We start from the raw sequence: 22765 nt of genomic DNA on the forward strand, positions 1-22765 counted from the left end.
TTTGTTTACAAGTATTATAATCATTGATTTGATTTCCAATTTTTTCATGACTTTGTTTGCAAATATTGTGGTTTTACTTAGCACAAGAAATTATTTAAGCTGAGCCTTTTAGACTTAAGTCATGGTGGATCTACTTTTGAGTGTACCACTTGTTTATATTTTCTGTTTCTTTAATTTCTACCAGACATAACATTCAACGCTTCTTTGTCTGTTTAACATGCTTACGCAACAAGCCGTTCCCTGACAGTTGTTTAACTCTACTGAATTTGCGAAGGTATCTGTTAAATAGATTACTGATTCTCCATTCCCAGAAACCTTGAATTAAGATACATTAACAGGTCATGCTTTCTGCAAACTTGGAATTTCTGATAAAAACAAGATATCATTTCTTCACAGTAAAAATATGAAAAGAGAATGCACTGATACAAAAAAAAAAAAAGTATTTCTACTACAAATGTAAATAGTGTTATAAATTAGTTTATCTGACCCCAAATACAGGATCCTATTAATTGGCTCACTTGAGACCAATTAAAACAACGAATCTTCTTCCCAAATTAAAAAAAAAAATCTTTATGCAGCCCTACCAACAAATTCTCGGGTCAAATGTATCAGAAGAAATATGTTGAAAAATTTTTTTTACCTGAATACAAAATGTTTCGAAAACCTTATTTTTAAATCATATCTTGCCTTTCCTTATTTCTCATCTTTTTCTCTTTTTGATTGTGATAAGTTATTTGCAGTATTTGACTTTAACCAAGCATTAGATATTAATGTAGTAATCAAAATTTCTCTTCTCTGCAAGTTGTCAGAACGCCCTGTATCATTTTAGTTATTTTGTAAATAATATTCTTTCTTGGATCCCTTATAATATTTTGCTTTTGGTCAAGGCATCTTACAACATTATAATTACACACACACACACACACACACACACATACACACACACACACACACACGCACACACACACACACACACACACACACATATATATATATATATATATATATATAAAACACAATTCTTTTTCTATTACATTCAATTTGCATTTTTATTTCAGTAAAAAATGTTATCGGAGGTTCACTGAATACAAAATACAAGCCACCAATGGGTATTAAGCAAGCGGGTGGATGGTGTTCGTGTGACACATCTGGCTCTTGTACCTGCAAAACACCACCACCTCCATCACCTCCTTCACCACCAAAGAAGAAACCTATTACTGAGGCATGTAAGTTGAGTACAAACTCTTTCTTTCCTATGCAAATAATATAAAACTGAACAATCAAAATGAAGTTGATTGCAGCGAAGTGACCAAAAGCGATAATGACTACAACAATGATAACGATTATATTATTATTAGTATTTCAATTGTATATTTTGGATATGAGATCAGGCATGTGTGACGCTAAGAAGCTAGCTTCGTAACCACATGGTTTCAGGTTCTATCTCACTGTGCAGCACTTTACACAACTACCTTCGAACCGTAACCTAGGATTAAACAAAGCCTTGCAGTTTTTGCTGCCAAAAACTACAGAAGTCCGTTGTACTAGAAAGCACAAACACATTCACACTTACGCACTCATTCACACATACAGACTCACGCACATAAACACGCATACTCACACATATACAACTCAGCGTGAATCAGATGGACTGAAATAAGTCTAAATACAAGAAAGTGAATCTGCGAGAGAAACTGCATTGTTTAACATATACTTTATTTAAGAATGTAGGTATGATATTATTTCAGGGAGATTGGCTTCTATTTCCAGCCGTTCAAGTGATCACCTAGAAGCTCCTTTGCTGGACACTGCGAGCCTCCAGCATACACTGAGATTACTTTGCAGGAGGGAAAATATTTTGAGGCAGCGAGCGACACATAAGACTGGCCAGGAGACATTCTTTTCTATCAGTAAACAACACACCACACGCACACAGGGCCGCGCAGACATCCTGTGCATTTCTGTCACTGTCTATCTGTTTATCTTCCTCTCTCTCTCTTTCTCTCTCCCTCCCTCTCTGTCTCTGACTGCCTGTATCTCTCTCTCTCTCTCTTTCTTTCTCTCTCTCACACACATTTCCACTTTCTCTTGTTTCTGAGAGGCGGTGTAACAAACGAGTTATTTCTATTTCATTACATCAAAGACACTTTGGTGCAAGAAGCGGTGTGTTATAGAAGTTACTTAAGGAGGCTGTGATAGGAGGTAACTGAATGTGCTGGAATATATAAATTTACATCAGCTAACGTTTACATCCTATTGCGATATGATGAGTTGAAAGCGTTTGCTTTAGGGCCTGTTTACTTTCAGATTATTGTTTCAGCTCTTGATCTCTTTACATTGTTTTCTTCGCTCTTCCTCTTGTAATCAATCATCTTTTTTTTTTCATTTTATTTTACCATCTACTTAAGTCATAAGAGAAGTAAAAGGCCTCAAATAATATCGCTTTTAAAGTAGTATAATTCATTTCATGAGAGTAACTAAATTATACAATTTGATGTATACATTGGTGTGTTAAATATGTGGGCCAAATTTGAGTCTTGATAAGGTTCGTATTAGTTGCTTTATAGTGTCTAAGTTTAGTGTCTCAATAACATTTTAAACATTACAGCATCCAGATGCGTTTCATATCACCAGAGTTGATAAATATCAGTAATTCAAGCTTTGTTATTTATCATAGTGAGGTCAAATTCAGTCAAAAGATTCTGTCGAGTTTACTGTTTAAGGTATTTAATTGGATTTTAAGTCTATTTTAGATGGAGAAAACAGAATTGCTACGTACAATTTACTGTGGAGGCGCAATGGCCCAGTAGTTAGGGCAGCAGGCTCGCGATCGGAGGATCGCGTTTCGATTCCCAGACCGGGCGTTGTGAGTGTTTATTGAGCGAAATCACTTAAACCTTTACGAGGCTCCGGCGGGGAGTGGCGGCGACCCTTGCTGTATTCTTTCACCACAACTTTCTCTCACTCTTTCTTCCTGTTTCCTTTGTACCTGTATTTCAAAGGGCCAGCCTTGTCACACTGTGTGTCACGTTGAATCTCCCCGAGAACTACGTTAAGGGCACACGTGTCCGTATAGTGCTCAGCTTCCTGCACGTTTATTTAACGAGCCGGGTGTTCCATTGATAGGATCAATTGGAACCCTCGTCGTCGTAACCAACGGAGTGCCACGCGCACGCACACAATCTACTAGTTTACTATGCAGTAAATTGGAAGGAGACGATATTTTGGAAAGGAGAATGAAGTGTAGCCGTTAGTGAGGGACCTGGAAGGAGGATACATTGTGGGTAGAAAGTTTAGAAGAAGCGAGAAATTATCTATCGCCTGAGTGGAGGTCGCATAATATCAGCAGCTTTGAGGGTCAGAACCTCCTGTAGTGGCGGTAGAAAGGGGAGCGAAACGGGAGAAAGTAAGCCTTTGGACCAGGTGTTAAAGTGCGTTGATAGGCGACGTCAAGTGTCATGCTAACCAGTCGAATAATCTTTCTTTAAATGCAGGTTAGAATGTGTGCGTGTATAGCAGCAGTGTTCCTGATATGAAAGTCTTAATTTATTTGCTCTTAATATGCTTAACGCTACTCAAATCAGATCAAAACATTATTAAAACACGCAAAAACTAGTGTAATTTAGATAATTCAATATATATTTTTTCTTTAATAAGTATGGTGACCACACTGTTCTTTGTTGCAACTAGGGCGGGGTTACTTTTTGAGATGCTTTTCTCCATAGTCAAAGTACTTTCAGAAGTATATTAAAAAAACATAAACATATGGAAGTTTGTATTACAGATAAAAGATACTTAGAAAAATGCTTATGATAACCCGAAACTTTCCACAAATGAACAAATGTCTGCATATTTAAAAAAATCTTTCCAACTTTTACAAACGCTATTTCACATATCAGCGAGTGTGATGTATCACTTTTTTACTTATCTTGTACTTCATGAAATATTTCACTATTGCGTAATTCGACCCAACAGTTTTGATTTCACTTTAGTTCCGTGCGTGATGTCCATAAAATAGAAAAGAATATCAATCTCATTCCACCTTAAAGTGTAAACCATAGCTGCCTCGTAAGAAATCCTCGTAAACGATTCATGAACTTGAAATAAATTTGAGCACACACTTATAATGTTTCTATGTGTTATCATAATCGCATTTTTTAATATTAACAATACCTTTTGTTTTAAAAAATGCTGCTTGTCTACATTTCTAAGCTTTTGGAATTCTTAATCTGGTGCGAGGCATCTAGACTTAATTCAATGCGAAAACTATTGAGCAAAATTTTGTTCATGACTGAACGGATTTTCGGTATTAAAGGCTATGCTGCATACAACCTCATGATAACAGCCTTTATTTTAACCTGTAAGAACAAAGTTAATTTGAGGAGTCAAATCTTGATAAAATACAGCATAATAAGTCTTAAATCATTATTCATTTACCCCACCCCACGGTTTACTTTAATTTCCAGCGTTTACTTCTGGCTAACGGTGAAGGTAATTTACATTATTAAGACATTAGTTTTTGTGTTTATAGCCTGTAATTCATTGTTCGAACTTTCAAAAATTTATTTTTGCTCGATGTAGGTTAAACTAACTTATTGGATACACGCCTGATGTTAATCTCATCGACAAAAGACTCCTCATATAGCAGTTAAATATATCTGAAAATAAATTTACTGACCCTGTAACATGAATTTCTAGCCCCGTAGCAGTTGGAGAAAATACATAAAGAATTAATATCAGTTCAGAACTTCTGTCTATTGTAATGAAATCCATCTCAGAGATGAAACGAAGCGATAAATTTTTATCAGTCTCACTGTATTTGTTTACGACATTGAAAGTGACTTCTGATATCTATTACGATATATGAAATATTTGAATTATGACTATTATTGTTTTGTAGCAATGGAATGTAACTGTGATCGAGCTGTAAAGATTTACCCTAGGCAGTCGACGTTTGCAACACCATCATTAAATGACACGAACAACAAACCAATAAATCGAGGTAAGAATACTATTGATTAGTGATTAAGTTTTGCCTAAATTCTTTTTCTATAAAATAAACTATTTTGAATATTTGGCATATGTATGCGTTTGTAATGAATATGAATACGTTAAAACATGCATACTGTCAACAATTCTTTGGAATATATTTGATGACGAAAATGCTTGCCATTGAAATTCTTCGTTGAAATTTAACATGAATAAGATTGTTGTTGCTTATACCAACCGATGCCTAGTTTATTAAGGCAGTGTGCCTCTTTCGTGATTCTTTTACTCAATCAATAAATATCTTTATTTATTTGGTGTCCCTGAATATTTAGTCTCTTATACATTGGATTATATTTTTCCCATCAAGTTATACCGATTAAAGTTTCCTTTGCTTCCATAGAATTCAATAATTGCAAGAAATCATTAGACATGCTGACTTAATCTATACATTTAATCAAACGAACCGAGAGACCTTTCATAAACTTAGTTACGTAATTTCTTCATATCATAAAGAATTTCAACTATTAAATATACTTAAAAGTATTTAATCGAACTTGGCGACTAAGTAGACACACGAAGAGAATCTGTAAACCATTATCATTATTTTTTGCTTCCTCCTCAGAAATAGGGTGTCCTCCTGCTCATTATTGCCTAAAGATTGGGAATCTACTTGCTTGAAAAATATTTCAGACTTAGATACAAAGCTTTTCAAAAAAGTTTCATATATATACGTTTCACCTTATCTTCATGTTTTACAGTTACATTAGACTTGTGTACTACAATTTCTAATTTTAAAAGATGGTGCTAGCAGTAACTAAAGAACGTAAAGTCTTCTATAGGGGATAACTCTTTGAGTCACCAACTGAAAAGTTCATAAATATTGATGATTATTTGCATCAGTACAAACTGGAGACTATCCCTACCGTCATGTGCATGCTTCGTTGCTATTCAACCAAACTTAGTCTTCATAACTAGTGTGAGAGGAAGGAAGAATAAAATAAATAAACATCAAAGTTTAGGCAAGAAAACAACTTAGATAAAAAAATAAAAAGCGCCACATAAATATATATATATACAGTGTGAGAGTGGGAAGAGAATCATGAGGAGATAATGAAGAAATTCGTTAAATCCTAATGTAGAAACACAATTATGTTGTTTATGTTAGTATATTTTAAGGCCAATGTTAAACGAAGGTAATTCTCATAATAAAGTGTCATCTTTCTAACAAGAAGCTGCTCTTAGTTATTTCGGCGTATATCTTGCTTTTGATTTGGTATTTGTTTCTAAATCTAGATATGTTCCCTAACGGATTCAACAAGATAATTAACTATGGCAGCTAAATATGTATTTACATTAGGTTAGGTGATCTAGAAATTAGTCAAAGAACTCACACAGTGTTATACAAGCCTTCTACCTCTTCCATGGCGCAAAGGGATACTTATAGTTTGCCTCTGATGTGTATTAATGCATGCAAATAAGCTATTCATCCATCCTTTGCTGAAAGGGTATTTCTAATTCCCAAAGTAGTAATAGAAACCATAGGTTTAATCACTAAATAGCATATCAACTAACAAAATACTCGCAATCTCATTCCTATGTGACCTTTTAATCCAATTACTAGAAGAGAAATACTTAATAGGGAACTCAAAAGAGATGAGCTGTAACAAAAATGGCACCTATTTACAATTAACCAGACAAAGATGAAAAGAACTAAGTGTCTTGACACTGATGACAGAATATTAAGTGTGACTGCCTACAAGAGTATTAAATATACTGATATATATATATATATATATATATATATATATATATATATATATATATATATATATATATATACTTTATTTAAAAGCAGCAGAAATATAACAAAAAGTTATAAACTATCCGATGAACGGGAACGTGAAACTCTGAGTAACAGCTTTTTGTTATATTGCTGCAGCGTTTAAATAAAGCATATTACTCTACCTCTGGTATTTGAGTACTCTTTTTTCCACCTTGTTTCACATTTATGTGCTTACTCCGGTATATATATATATATATATATATATATATATATATATATATATATATATATATATATATATGGATAAATACATAAACAAACGCACAAGCACAAAACACACATACACACATATTTGTGTGTGTTTGTATACATGTGTATGTATTTATATTTATATATACATGCATACACACACATACATACACACATTCATACATACATACATACGCAGGAATGTACGCGCGCACGCACGGCTACCAACATCTAAACAATCGGATCACCGAGCTACAGAATGTAACCACGGTGCCAGTATAATAAAATCCGAACTGGGTAATAACAACTCTTTATTAATACTGGTTTCAAATTTTGGCACAGTACTAGCAATTTGGGCGGAGCGGATAAGTCGATTATATCGACACCAGTGATCAACTGGTACTTATTTTCTCGACCCCGAGAGGATGGAAGGTAAAGTCGACTTCGCCGGAATTCGAATCCAGAACGTAAAGACGGACGAAATGCCGCTAAGCATTTTCCCCGACGTGCTAACGATAAGGCTCGCCGCCTTGAGTTCCTTATTAATATTATATCTTCATCAACTACGAACGGCCATGCACCACCACCCACCGGATGGAGAAAGAGATATCGATCTGTCAAGTCCATCGGTATCCGGACCGGGTGAGTTTTCTCGTGTTGAGTCAAATTAAGCCGCAGGTTCCACTTCTGGTAGTGCCCTTCCGTCAATTCCTTTAAGTTTCTGTTTTGCAACCATACACCTCCCATCAGTATCATTTTCTGTCGGAATTACGACAGTATCTGATTGTCTTCGAACCTCCGATTTTCGCTCTTCCTCCTGCATGCCACCCGCTGTCGCTGCTGTGCGGCTTGCGACGATCCAAGATTTTCACGTCTAACGACGCAATATCGGTGGTTCCGGTCGCAATACCAGTGGTCCTGATAGATGACGAGGTCATTTTCCATCATTCGCATGCTTTTCGTATGCAAGCCGGCAGGGCTCGCTCTGAGCGCTCTAATTTTTTCAGTGAACGTACCAGCTGCTTCGGACATTCGGCGAAGTGCAACCGCGGAGGAACCGTGCGGGCCGAAATTGCTGGCATCGTGCCAAAATTTGGAATGAATATTATAAACTGAAGCTGGTCAGATGGCAAAATCGTTACCACGCTGGGAAAAATATTTAGCGGCATTTCTTCCGAATTTCGACTCAGTTCAACTACCGCCAGATAAAAAAAGTACCAGTGGCATGTTGGATTCGATTTATTATGAAGATTTAGCATAGTTTATTTGCAAACGCGATCATAGAATATAACGTTTCTGTGTTTTAACTCTTCGCTTGAGAGTAGGGAAACGAGAGCTGAAACAGAAGTCGAAGGACTGATTAAGTGGGGCAAAGGATCCCTAAACAAGAGGGTGAGATATCAAGGAGGCGAACTGAATGAAGATGAAGGATTAACAAGTCGGACTTGAAGATTGATAGACATGTCACACAACTATGAAAAGTGATACAGTCAGGATAAGTTATTTTAGTGTGAAAAGAGTGGGCAGGACATTACATGCATAAAATTCATTAGAAAGCGATAAATAAAGATACAATTACAATGATAGGTTTGAGCATTGTGAAAAGAAGAGAATGGAGTGACAGTATGGAGGCAAAAGTAAAAGAATAGGAATTCAGAGTGGGAAAATATACACGAACACGCAAATATATCCAAACACAGTTGCATACACAAAATGTCATATATTTTTGTGGTGTGTGTGTGTGTGTGTGTGTGTGTGCATTTCTGAGTATGCGTCTGCGCGCAAACGTGTGTGTACATTCGCACAGGCGTATTTACACACGGTTACTCTTATCGTGGCAAATAAACCTTACTAATGATCCAGATTTAACATTGAAAGAATCACAGCGATATTAATTCTCACTCCAATTAGAGAGACAACTGAATTAGCATAGAAAGTGTGTTGAGTCATCTATTTTGGTGAAGTGAATAATATCATAAGTGATCTGAGTATGTCTCTGTAGCCAACTCATATTAGCCGGAACGAATACCTGACGCACGCTACCGCAAGAGACTACTTTACTGCAAACTGGCGGAAGGTAAGCAGACGCAAGATGGAACGATTGAATAGTTATCTATATATCTAAATATAATTTTATTGCATATTATCGTCAAATACCTGCAAATGTAAGTAAAGACATAAGTTAAATATTGAGGGACAATTATTGTCAAGCAAATACATTTAAACAAGCTAGAAGTCAATTTAAAGTGTGTGAGAAAGAGGAACAAGTGGTCATCTGTGTATAGATGACTATTTTTATTATTCCTAGTGTCTATTTCGGAGGTGAAGTAGAATAAACAATAACCGAAATTGCAATGTTTAAGTCCAAGTTTGTTTAAACTTTTAAAGTAAAGCAATTATTTACAGCACAATATATATATATATATATATATATATATATATATATATATATATATATATGTAATTATTTTTTACTCTAAAAGAATTAATAGCATCTGGTTGTATTATCGAAGATATTGTGAAAAGTCTTGATATTTAGGTGCACATGTAACCACTCATGAAAACGTGTTCCCAAGCTCTATCATTTCCCTTCAGCAAATGATTTTTATTGTGATCTTCACTTGGCCAACGACTTACGGATAGTATGCAGAAGCTCATCTATACGCCTGTGTTTATGTCTGTTTATGTTTACTGTTCAAACGGCATACTAATCCCGTCAAATCAAAACGCTAACAATAAATAGATCGGTAAAATTGTATCAGACTATAATAAATACTAGAGTGGATAAATCAACCAAAACACTTGAAAAAAAGTGCCTAAAATGGCTACTGTTTAAGGATAATTGCTGAAACACTGCTTGATTTAATCAAAGTATTTTTCGCTGATACAGGGATGCAATTAGCCCAAAAGAAATGCTCATATTTAGCAACTGAACGGAGAAATATTGTCTCTGCATCAATGGTTTCTCTATCTACCCCATTGATTCATTCGACTAAGATTCTTCAAGGCGGTGCCCCAGCATGAACGCAGTATAATGACTGAAACAGGTAAAAGATCTGTTTCAAAATCAACGAGAAGGGGAATATTTATGGACAGCTGCTTTGAAATCTTCAGCTCTTGTCCTTGTTAATTTTTGTCCCTGCCACTGCCTCGTATCCTTTGATAGCATCCTCAACACAAGGTAGCTGAGCTTCATCAGACGCGGTGATGGTGACGTCATCTGCACATGCAGAAACAGACTTACCACATCCCAGTTCATTGGGGATGCCCCCCAAACTCTCCAACCTCCGTAGCAATAGCTCAAAAGCCAGTACATACTGAAAGAGAGACAGGTGGCACCTCTGATGAGTACATATATTTCAAACAAACACACAGTCGCTGATTTGCAACAAGCAAAAATGTTAGTTTAAAATCTCTGTAAGAGATCAACGCAATAGTTGTACTGATAAGTAATATTCGTAGCCACTTTAACATGGCTATCCTTTCGAACGGACTCTACTGCGATTTTTTACCCCAAGAAGACATCTCCTCTAGCTGGTTAACGATGCACAGCTGCATCCTATAAAATTGCGAGCAGGTGGAGCGAACCCCTACTTTCCGACAATTCATTATGTTGTTAGTGTCAAAATCCTAGTAATGGAGCTCCTGTTTCTTACAAAGCATCTCTCTCATTCTAGGAGAGATACATACATAGCTACTACATATGCTCACCAGTAAATATATTTTGAATAAAGAAACTTTAAAATCAATATTATTGATATATTTACTGATTCTGAATCAAGCGAGAACATAGATAGACAGATCGACAGACGGACGAACGGACGGACGGACGCAAGGATGGATGGGGCGGGGAGAGAAATACATAACGTCAGTATAACAAAATATGAGCAATCTCAATTCATGATTCTGATTTGGTCTGTTAATTTTTATTTCAGAGTTATGAGAAGCAAGCTTGTCGCTTGGCTAAAAATTCTCTCCTCTCCTCTGGAAAATACCATAATAAATGCCATTGAGAGCAGAAAAGAGCAAAATATATAATATACATACTCACATATACATACACATATGACATAACCTGATACATTGTCTTTCTTTCATTGGAAATATATTGCTACATTAGGGATTTGATTCGCTGAGAATACTTTCAATACACGATGAAAAGAAAGGTAAACATCACTTTCTGTGTGGCAATACACTTAATAACTTCCTTCGTAACATGAACTTGAGTATTATTCAGATTTATCCTAGTGGCATTTACTGTAATTTTAAAACTACATTGATAATTTAGTTCTATATTTAAGAGTTGAGGAATTATGTACATTATTTACATTATTTACAATTGACGGATATTTGTCCTCATCTTGTTTGTTGTTAACACAACGTTTCGGCTGATATACCCTCCAGCCTTCATTAGGTGTCTTGGGTAAATTTCAAACTTGGGTTCTCATTACTAAGGTATTTTTCGATGTTGTTGTTGTTATTATTATCATTATTATTATTAGTAGTATTATTATTCAGGTCACTTCCTGGAATCGAACTCAGAATCTTGGGGTTAGTAGGCCGCGCTCTGAACCACTACGCCATATGTTTTAGGTAGTGAATTGAGACTACAAACACTACTTCAGTGTTTTTGCGATGACCTTGCATGACACAATCAGCGGGCTCTGCCCAGGGTTATGTATCCTTAGCTACGAATAAATAGGCTCACTTCATTGTGAAAGGAGTAAACTTTATAGTAAGGAGTAAACTTTATATTAAGGAGTAAACTTTATACTAAATCCTGTTTGGTGGCAGTTTCGTGTTCGACTCAATACTCTTTCAAAATCTCCTGAAGTATGTTTGACATCATACGGCCCTGCACGAGGCTGAGAGTAGGAAATTTCTAGTATCTGAGCAACCCACAATTCCCAGACACCCAGTTCGAGCATGAACCATGGAAAAGTACTTCAATCTCGGGACAAAAGATGGGTGTCTTCCAGTGTTGGGCAAGTGCTTAAATCCTGTTACAAAACTTTATTATCTTTTGAGGCAGAAGGGGGGGGGGGCAAAGAACGAAGAATACTGCTGCTATTAAAACATGTAAGGGGGAATCTTAAGAAAAAAGCATTACACTGCTGACTATCATATTTCAGTTGTAATCGGGAAACATTTTTGCCGTCCCATATTTGAACTTTGTACGCTATCATTAGGATGATGTTAAATGGGAGGAAGAACTGTGCGTAGCAATTAGGGCAGCACTTGGAAGGTGGGAGCAACAAGGGTGACAAGAGTGGAAAGAGAGTGAGTCGGGACTACTTGAGTGGAGGAGGTTCCAGACCAGCCACATCGGATGATCAGAGGCCATTAAGTATTGTATCGGAATCGGATTATATAACTGTAGTAGATACACTATAATAGTTGGCCCGCTATCCAAGTTTTTACTTGAGTTTATATACAATTATAAAACGTTGGTTTGATTTGAAACGAATGTCTATAACAAAGTAAGATCTGTAAAATAGCAGTGAGACTTCCGCACTACCTTTGAGGTAAAAACAGAAAATTATCGATTCAAAATTTTCTACAGTGAATTATTAATACTATTTTTGCGAAATATCAACGATTGTCACTTAAAAATTATCATACAGTGTCATTTATGGAAACGAAATTAGAAACAGTAGCAAGACGTCAAACATCTAATATATCTTTAAAATATTGCTCTGAAAATATGAGAAACCGGATACGATGCTACGAGCAATCTACAAAGGTCTTTTAGTGTTTCACTATCTTTTTCGATTGAATACAAAGACAGATAAAATAATAAACGGGGTATCGAGTATAAACATACTACAATTTAATGAGGGTATAATTAACGTAAATTAGATATGTTTGTCAATTTCAGTAAGTGTAAGATGCTACAAGGTGATGATTGTATGGAGTCATAATAAATTCTCTGAAGACACAATTAAATCCTGATACGTGAAAATTATACTTGAAGAAAGAAACAGACACCTACATGCACCACATGTATACATAAAAACACGCACGCACACAAGTATACTTAGATACAATCATACCTACCTACCTACACACGCGCACACATACACACACATGTACATGGTGCAGACATGTGTCTGTCTCTTCAGCTTTTAATTTCATTTACAAGGATACATCAAAATACATGCATATGTGCGTGCAAGCGCGCATGTATCTATAATTGCAAACAGATGATCTTGTATACTGTGAATATATGAATAATGAAACAGAAGGGAATTTCAAATATATATATATATATATTTTTCATTACTACCAAAAAAAATAATCTAGGATAAAACAGAGAGTAAGTATTGAAAGCTTCAATATCTTACATTCTTGACTTTATTTGAATTTGGGCATAACTGAAAAGGAAAACAAATACTGAGAATTTTACTTCTTCATAGGGGATTTAAAACAATACATAATTATTGATCTTTTATGCTCATTGCATTTTTTGACACACTATCTTCATCTACTTAAGTGAACTAGATGTTAGTAAATGAAGGCTAGAATACAAGACAAATAATTCTGTTGATGCTTCTTCAAAGTCTTTCTCATATGGGTTACCAACCCCTTACTAACTAATATTCAGATTGTTAAATATACACGCGCATATAGACACATAGTCACACACATGCACACCCACCCTCACATACAGACACATAAATCTATAGGAGATATGGCAGTAAAACATTTTCTGGATCATACTTAATTTGGAGTTAAATGGTAATCGTAAATGTTGACATGTCTGTAAAATAGACACTGCCTGAATTTGTATAATGTTGATCTAGTATGCTTTCATGAACAAATCACGTACCTCTTAGTGACACAGTCAAAGCAACTGGAGGTATTTCTTGCGAGAGAAAGCACTAACCACTCAAAAGAGCAGGAGCTGGAAATTTTCAACAGATACGACGGCTTCTTTAGTTTCAATTGGGGTTTGCGAATGCTTCTGTGGTTGTTGCTCGGTTAGAAAAAGATTCTTAATGTATGATGTGTTTCACATACACTACATGAAACAAATTACTGCAATTAACATTCTAATTTCGAAATGAGCTATGGGGATTACCACAGTATCAATGTACTAATGTATACAAACACATACACATGCACGCAAGGGTATACACACACATGACTTTCACAAAATATAAGCTTAGCTTTCACATGATACTTAACTAGCCTTAAATTTTTCACTCGTTTTATGCTTCACTTGTTCAGTTTTAAATTGACGTAATTTATCCAACTGTACCAAATTATTGACATAATTTGGCCAAGTTCGTCCTCTACATTGAGCCTTCATTATACGCAACCTTTAATTATATCTTTGATGTTAATAATTTTACCCATGAAATTTCTCTCTGTCTGTCTGTCTCTCTCTCACTCACTGACTCTTATACTTGGTATCTAAACTAAGTTGGAAAAGTGAAAATTGTTGTAAGCTATCATTGATTTATTGCCTGAAAAATAAAGTCCCCACCTTAAATTGCAAATAGTAGCCAATTGAAGGTAAGTTATCTGATAGCAATAATTTGACACGCACTGTATCTAGTGACATGTAATTACTTAATAGAGATCGCTAGAAAAGATTCACTTGAGAAATACCTTTTATAGGTAGGAGTCAATCTTATCAACAGATTGACATATGGATAAACTGAGATAATCGCCATGACGTCTCAATCAACCTCTTGACTAATGTTTGTTTGTGCGTATATATGAATATATGTTTATTGCGTGTACCTTTTTTCCAGAAAGTATCAATGTACGTTAGTGTATTTATATTAGTAAATTTACACGTACACATTCCTCCCTTTTTTTTATTTGGTTAAGAGGAAAGGGCTAGGACTATCATCTTTGCAATCCCTGTGTGCCCGTGAGATCGATGAGGTTAATGTTTCTGTAGAAAACTCGCAAGGTTATTCTGAAGAAAAATATATGCAGACTTGGAGGTTCGAGGAGGTGTCTGAGAATGACAGACTGGGTTTAGTGGCTAGTGTAGGGCCATTGAAAATGGCGCTGTTTGAGTGTTTGACAGAAGAGTGAGAGATGAAAAATTCGAGTAACATAAGACTATCTAGATCACTGTGACTGGTCAAAACACACAGAAAAGACAATGTATTATTTGCAGGCCAATGGTAAAAGTCTTTTGTTGAGAAGTTTCATACCCATCAGTGGAGTGACCTTCCTTTCGTTGCAAACTAGAAAGCCTGTGTATTTAGCAACATCATCACTCGCAGATGTGAGAGTATAACTCTATTGTGGATCTCACTTGAGATTTATGGCGGGCGTGTAGCTGTTGAACGGAAACATGTCTTTGTGATGCAGTGTACACTAATTAGAGGATCTCCGTTCGTCAAGAGAGAGCTTCAGTGAGGATGAAAGCTAGGATTAATAGCGACAGGGATGGTTCTATTTGCTTACATGTTTTCACTTTGTTGTCGGATAATCTCGAGGACTTCTTTCATAAATTCTGCACAGATATGGCGTGGTTTGATTCCATTGCATGTAGATATCGCTTGTATGCAGAAGATTAGGAATGGATGAAGAAGGATATCCTTTTCGTAGAAGTTGGCGTTCTTAAAAATAATGGTAAGTTTATCGCTACTGAAGAAGGGAAGGATAGTACAAGAAAAGTCCAATAGTGAGAGCTCTATGATCATTCACCGCGATAGTGCGATTTGACTGGACACCAACAATCCAAGAGAAGAGAAACGGGTGAATCTAATGGAAATTTTTGCCAGAAGATTCATATGCTAGACAAGGTTGAAATATTACTGACGTAAATTTCTCTAGGTCATAAATCAATTGTTGTTGGCGAAATTTAATGTTACTGGCTGTTTTCATCACTTTTGTCTTGCTGAAAGTGACTGTATTGACAGTAGTTGACAGTAGCAGTCTGTTTGTCCTTTGGTAATAGGACTTCCAGTAGCACCCTTTCAAAGATCGGATAACATATGGAGATAGATAGATAGATAGATAGATAGAGAGAGAGAGAGAGAGAGAGAGAGAGAGAGAGAGAGAGAGAGAGAGAGAGAGAGAGAGAGAAAATTTGACAGTTTGACACTGATTATGACTAATGGAAGAGGCATTGCCATAGCCAGTGGTCTTGTTGATTTGATAAAACCGGAAATGCTTTCGCACTTGCCGTGTAGGCGTACGAGTAGTATCTTTGGAGAGTAGAAGGAATGTGGCATTCTGGAGAGGGTTCTATTATAGCGAAACACAAAAACGGAACATTATTCGTGTAAGAATTTTCATGGCTGAGAAATAGAAGGATAGATACCACAAAGTCTAGAAATTATTTTGGTAAAAATTCATATTTGGTTACAGCTTGGGAGATGGAAGGGCTTGTGTGTTGTGCGATGCACTAAGTCATCCTGTCACCAAGTAGTTGCAGTGCTGTGTAAAAGACATCAAGTTTGTAGAGGTGAGTGCTTTTTTAAAGCATGTAGGCGTTGCTGTTTGAATAAACTGCTGTCGAGCAGCTATATGTGAACCACTTGTAAGCTTAGGGTGGCGTGTCTTGTGTGTAAAGCTATTTCTGATGGATCATATGGGTTATGGGCAAAGTAGATGTGCTGTCAAGGATAGTAAGCGTACAACTAGCGGATTGAATGAAATACACGCGTGCGCATATATATGCAAGTGTGTGTCTGTGTGTGTGCGTATGTGTTATAACTTGCGATATTGATTAGATGCATTACATTTATATAATGACGTTATACTTTTATAGTTATATTTCTATTGAGGCAATTTTATTAAATTCAGTAGACATGTTATGAAAGATAATAAACAAACTGATTATTTAGTTCATTTAAAAAAAAAATAAAACTCTTATTACTGATTGTCTTATACAGCTGAAACTGAGTGGGTTACAAATATCTGGCATTACTGCATTTCTAAGTAGCAGATTGACATTATTACTGTAAAACACTTCCAACTACTTCGCATGACAAAACGTGAGTGTACTCTTCCCGCACACACACAATCAAGGTAGGCTAGCACTGAAACAACCAGGAACTGTATGGGTTTTATACTCGGCTCTCTTAAACTCCATATCGAAAGGGAAGACAATGTTGAATGGGATTAATTTGAATGAAACACATTGCCCTTCAGAATGTTTTTTATTTTTGTCTTTCCAGTTTTAGGGGATGTTTGACAATCTTGCTACAGGTGTCGGGTGCCAATTCTTCCTATTGTAAATATAGTCGACTTTTTGAATGCCTGTCTTTCCGATAAACTTGCATTCATTTTATGCTTCTATTTCAAATATTTCGAAAGATTCACTCCGTCTTCAAAAACCGAAAACAGATCTTTCTATTATATAATATAGGAGAATTGATATACATGCCTACACACCACACACACATACAAACATATACATAAGTGTATGTTTGTGTATAAACATGTCCACACACACGCACACACATGTGTTATTGATAGGATCAACAGAAAAGTACTCCAGCCACTGAGAGATAAATATCATTTAATGCACACAAGGCATTAATAATAACTCGTATTTGTATCCTACATATTAAATTACAACTGTAATCTTTGTGCTCCCGCCATCGCCATTATCTGTTCACCAATACATCAACCTATTCCTCAAAAAAGGAGACATGAAAAAAATCGTCAAATTCTGCCCGAACTGCGTGTGTTTGTGTTTGTGTTATGAACGTCCACAGCTATCTGTTGACAAACAGTGTTGGTGTGTTTGTTGTTGTTTGTTCCTTCTTGAGCCATGCTTGGCTCATAAGGGCCGGTTTCCCGGTTTCATTGGCGTATAAGTTCCCCACCTGGACGGGACGCCGGTCCGTCGCAGGTTAGCTGCTAGATGCAGGGGGATAGAGTTAGAGAAAGTTGTGGCGAAAGAGTCAGCAGAAGTTCGGCATTACCTTCTGCCAGAGCCGCTTGGAGCTTAGGTGTTTCGCTCATAAACACGCACATCACCCGGCCTGAGATTCGAACCTGCGATCCCTCGACCGCGTGTCCGCTGCTTTAACCACTAGGCTATGTCCCTCCACACCTTTCTGGACAATCGGTCGGAGACGTGGAACTAAAAAAGAGATACATTTAAACTTTTGCTTAATAAACATATTTTGTTACACTATTTTCTGAAATTAGTGGTCCCTTATTTACCTTCTTATTTACACACACACACATACGGACACACAAGCACACACACAGAAAGACACACAAGCGCACGCACACACACACACACACACACACACACATACGCACATTACGATCACTATGGAAGCTTAACAGAAATAGCATATGAACAAACTAATAATTACGTGTCAGTGTGCGCGCATTTACGCGTGTCTTTGCACGGGAATATGTCAGTTTGTTTCTCCATGTGTGCGTCTAGGAATATATGTATAATAGGCTAAACATGAATGCATGTAATTGTCATCGAATGCTTTTTGTATGTTTTCATGTACATGTACAGGTGACATACATGAACGTATATATATATATATATGTGTGGACAAGTAAAATTTACTTCTAATTGCTTCCAAAATTTCGAAGATATGTCAAGGATTGCGTGAACGTTAATATTCATTTCTTATTTGTTCTGTCTGTCCATCTATCTATCTATCTATCTATCTATCTATCTATCTATCTATCTATCTATCTATCTATCTATCTATCTATCTATCTAATCCCTATTGATCGGCCTTTCCTTTTCTTTTTTTTTCGATCCCTTTTGATCGAACTCCCCCTTTTTCCCTTCCTACGATCCCTTTTGATCGACACCACCAATTTTTTTTTTTTTTTTTTCCCTTCCTTCCCCCTCCCAAAAAGAAAAGCTCTACATTGTATTTGTCCCATCTTCGTTGAGCCCTGTGTGGCTAATAAAAGAAATGTATCTATCTATCTATCTATCTATCTATCTATCTTTCTATCTAGCTAGCTACCAACCCACATACATATACATGCGCGCACACGCGTGTATATGTATGTTAATGTATGTTTGTGGTTGTGTGTGTTTGTGTGTGTGTGTGTGTGTGTGTATTTGACATAGTGAATTTGTGTAAGTGGTCGAAATTATATAGATGTAGTAATGTGAAGGACGGGAAGAGTCAAAGTGCCTTTTATCTTTTGTGATTGAGATACCACAGATTCCTACCAGCTATGAATTTTGAGTAGAATGTCGAATTATTTCAATCTGCAGTTGCCAGCACATAGAAACATCTTAGTAAGCAAACATTGTAAATAATGTCAGTCCCGTTGAAGTGGCCTGAAACTATTTCGAGATGTTGGTGGCATCTGCATAGACACTCGATAAAATTTAGAAGGGAATTGTTCAATAGAAATAGAAAGCTCTTAAATTATATAGCTGGAAGAGTGTAGAGACAAGATAGTGTATTTGTTTGTGTGTCTGTGTGTTTCTGTGCTACGCGCAATTGTGTTAAAGGCGGTGGTGCTGAATTGTGATGAATGATTTTATTAGAAGCCCATCGTTTATGACAGGAAGTTGAATTTAGATTATAAGATTGAACGAAAAGTCCAACAACACTGCCAGACTCTCGGTCAAACGCTGATGAGATATGTTACTGCTTATATAATGGAGTTATATATGTATAAACATACATAAATAGAGAAAAATAAATATACATACGTTAATGACATTGATGATACGCGACTTTATAAAATATGAATAAATGTTCCGGATTGTATGCGCAAATTCGCTTAAATGATGATACATATATTCATATTTAGATAAACTTAATATAATTTTCTGAGTACATCTCTCCCCCCTCTCTCTCTCTCTCTCTTGCACACATACACACACATATACATACACACACAAACACAGCACAGACGCACTTACGCACGCACACACACGCACACTCACACACACGTATATACATACCGCCTGACAAGGAGCCAACCAAAACAGAAATCCCTATCAACCTTCCCTTCACATAAATACATTGAGTGATTCTTTAAATAATGACAACAGTTTTATATAATTATACGTAAAAATAAACATTAAGAAACATGTGTATGCCATGTGTATATATATATATATATATATATATATATATATATATATATATATATATATACACACACACACACACATGTATGCAGGTGTCGCGTTGTCAGTCTAGCTGTCAGCACTTTCTCTCAATACACACACATTAATATATGGAAAGAGAGAGAATGTGAGAAAAGAGTTAGCGACTGATAAACTATAACACATTGTGGCATATATGCATGTGTGATATACAATATGATATACAATACTAGGTATATGAATATTTAAATATTCGAACCTTCTTTATTTTTGTATTCTAATTCCTGCTGATTCAGTCTCCACTCAATTTTTGTACATCATAAAGAATATGTTATACGAACACGTGTGTGAGTGTGTGTGTGTGGGGGCGCGCGCACACACACAGAACACTCACACAAACGTATGCATACGCACACACACGCACACACATACATGCACACACACACACACGTTTACATAAGCTCACCTTGTGTGGAAATGCTATTTACGATGCATCTTAATTTAACTTTTAACACCTTAATCAATGCTTAGAATTTCAGCTGCATGATTAATTCATGTATATTAATTTCATGCAAAATGTCATTCTTCAATATTACCAAACTATCGATTTTCTAGTTACAAAGTAAAATTTTGTTTGGGAAGGTTATAACCAACAGAATCAATCTAAATATTTTACTACTATTTATTTTATCGACTTCATGAGATGAAGGCTAAAGTTAGATTCCGCCTGGATTCAGAAACATAAAAATAGGAGTTAATTATTGTATTTAGTTAAGCTAAGTGGTATCTCTCTCATCTCCATATGCACTCTCACTCTTTCTGATATACACACACACACACACACACACACACACACACACACACACACACACACACACACACACACACACACATATATTTATATATATATAATTATATATATATATATATAATTATATATATATATATACATATATATATATATATATATATATATATATATATATATATATATATATATATATAATTATATATATATCATGCGTGGGAGAACAGACGAATAAAAGTAGCACTTAACATACATTTAGATATTTATGTATTTTTAATATCAGGTAGGTCCCGCCCCACACTATTTAACTTTTCGCAGCCTAGAATGCGTACGGAGTCAAATAAGAGAAGATTTCGAAAAAGAAAAATATTTCAAATGGATACAAGATAAGAATATTTAATCTTGGGCTGGTGTTTTGATGTCAAGTGGGTAGTCCAGCAAGCTAGCGACAACAGTTCTTCCATTACATATTCCACAATGTAGCTGTCCAGTTAATAATAATCATCGTTAGCAACCATTGTAGGTAAACTGTTTGCTTTGTTTTGCTTTAGTTTTCATTCATTTTTTCTAACTTTTATTGTTAGCAAGTCGGAATGGTTCATATAATCAGCTAACTTTTCTAGCATACATTAATACACACGTACATATATACATTGTTTGTAAAGTAAGATAATTTCGGTCTTGTATGGTATCGCATTTTCGCATCTTTATTTTCCATATTCATTATACTGGCCACTCTAAGTTATTTCTTTCTTTTAGTTCAATTTGTTTAGACTGTGCAAGTTATTCTATAGCATAAATGCTTATTTCCTATCCTTTTTGTATATGTTTTATATCTCACGTCTACTGAAGTGAAGATATATTATTAACTACTGTGTCGATGACGCCTATTTCGCAGGGACACTTGCCCTTAGTTGTCTTCTTGTCTCCAAACAACCAAACTATCTTTTCACGTCAATTTCAGAGATTTTTTTGTTTTTTGAGATTATATACCCTTCTCATTTGGAGTTGATCGCAATTGCCACAAGGCAATTTACTTTTCTCACGAAGAATTCCTCTTGTATGGTATTTAATATACCATTATTACTCTTTATCACACACACACACACACACACACACACACACACACACACACACACATGTATATATATATATATATATATATATATATATATATATATATATATATAAATTTAAGGAATGGAGAAAACGCATGTTATAATTGCATACTTTATTCCTACATATGTTTCAAAGGATTACAACCTGTGTGATCCATAGGGATCTTTGATATTAAAATTGTAACCTTCTCATCAGGGAAAGCATGGGAATCATCTTAAAGGTAAGACATTATGACCGATTATGAAAACAATAGATGGATCTGTTGTTTTCATAATCGGTCATAATGTCTTACGTTTAAGATGATTCCCATGCTTTCCCTGATGAAAAGGTTACAATTTTAATATCAAAGATCCCTATGGATCACACAGGTTGTAATCCTTTGAAACATATGTAGGAATAAAGTATGCAATTATAACATGCGTCTTCTCCATTCCTTAAATTTTTAAATATACTCAAATACCCAAAATTTCAAGGAGTTCCTGCCTTAAAAACAGGAACTAAACCACAGTTATTTTGTGTTCTTTGCTACATTGGTTTCTATTAACCCATTTATTCTATCAGAAGAATTTTTATTCATTAAGATAGAAGAAATACACATAATTATGTATATATATATATATATATATATATATATATATATATAACATACACACACAAACATAACATATACGCGCATAAATTACATTTCTCATTTTAGGAAATGTGGATTCATAAATGTGGATTTATCCATCGATCTTTGGCTATGGTGCTTCTTACTGGTCGTTAGGAAAATTGTTCTGTA

The 22765-nt window shown here is 35.6% G+C and overlaps 1 protein-coding gene across 2 annotated transcripts in view; it reads left to right on the forward strand.

Moving 5' to 3' along the window:
* Positions 1 to 22765, forward strand: part of LOC106879436 (proto-oncogene tyrosine-protein kinase receptor Ret) — a 400307-nt gene that overhangs the window by 227085 nt on the left and 150457 nt on the right. For both annotated transcript variants that reach the window (XM_089347491.1, XM_014928991.3), the window contains exons 10-11: positions 1059 to 1226; positions 4901 to 5002. In XM_089347491.1, coding sequence (XP_089203617.1) covers positions 1059 to 1226; positions 4901 to 5002 — 270 coding nt within the window. The remainder of the gene's footprint in view (positions 1 to 1058; positions 1227 to 4900; positions 5003 to 22765) is intronic.

The sequence above is a fragment of the Octopus bimaculoides genome, chromosome 2 (genome assembly GCF_046866305.1).
Source record: "Octopus bimaculoides isolate indiv1 chromosome 2, ASM4686630v1, whole genome shotgun sequence".
NCBI lineage: Eukaryota > Metazoa > Mollusca > Cephalopoda > Octopoda > Octopodidae > Octopus > Octopus bimaculoides.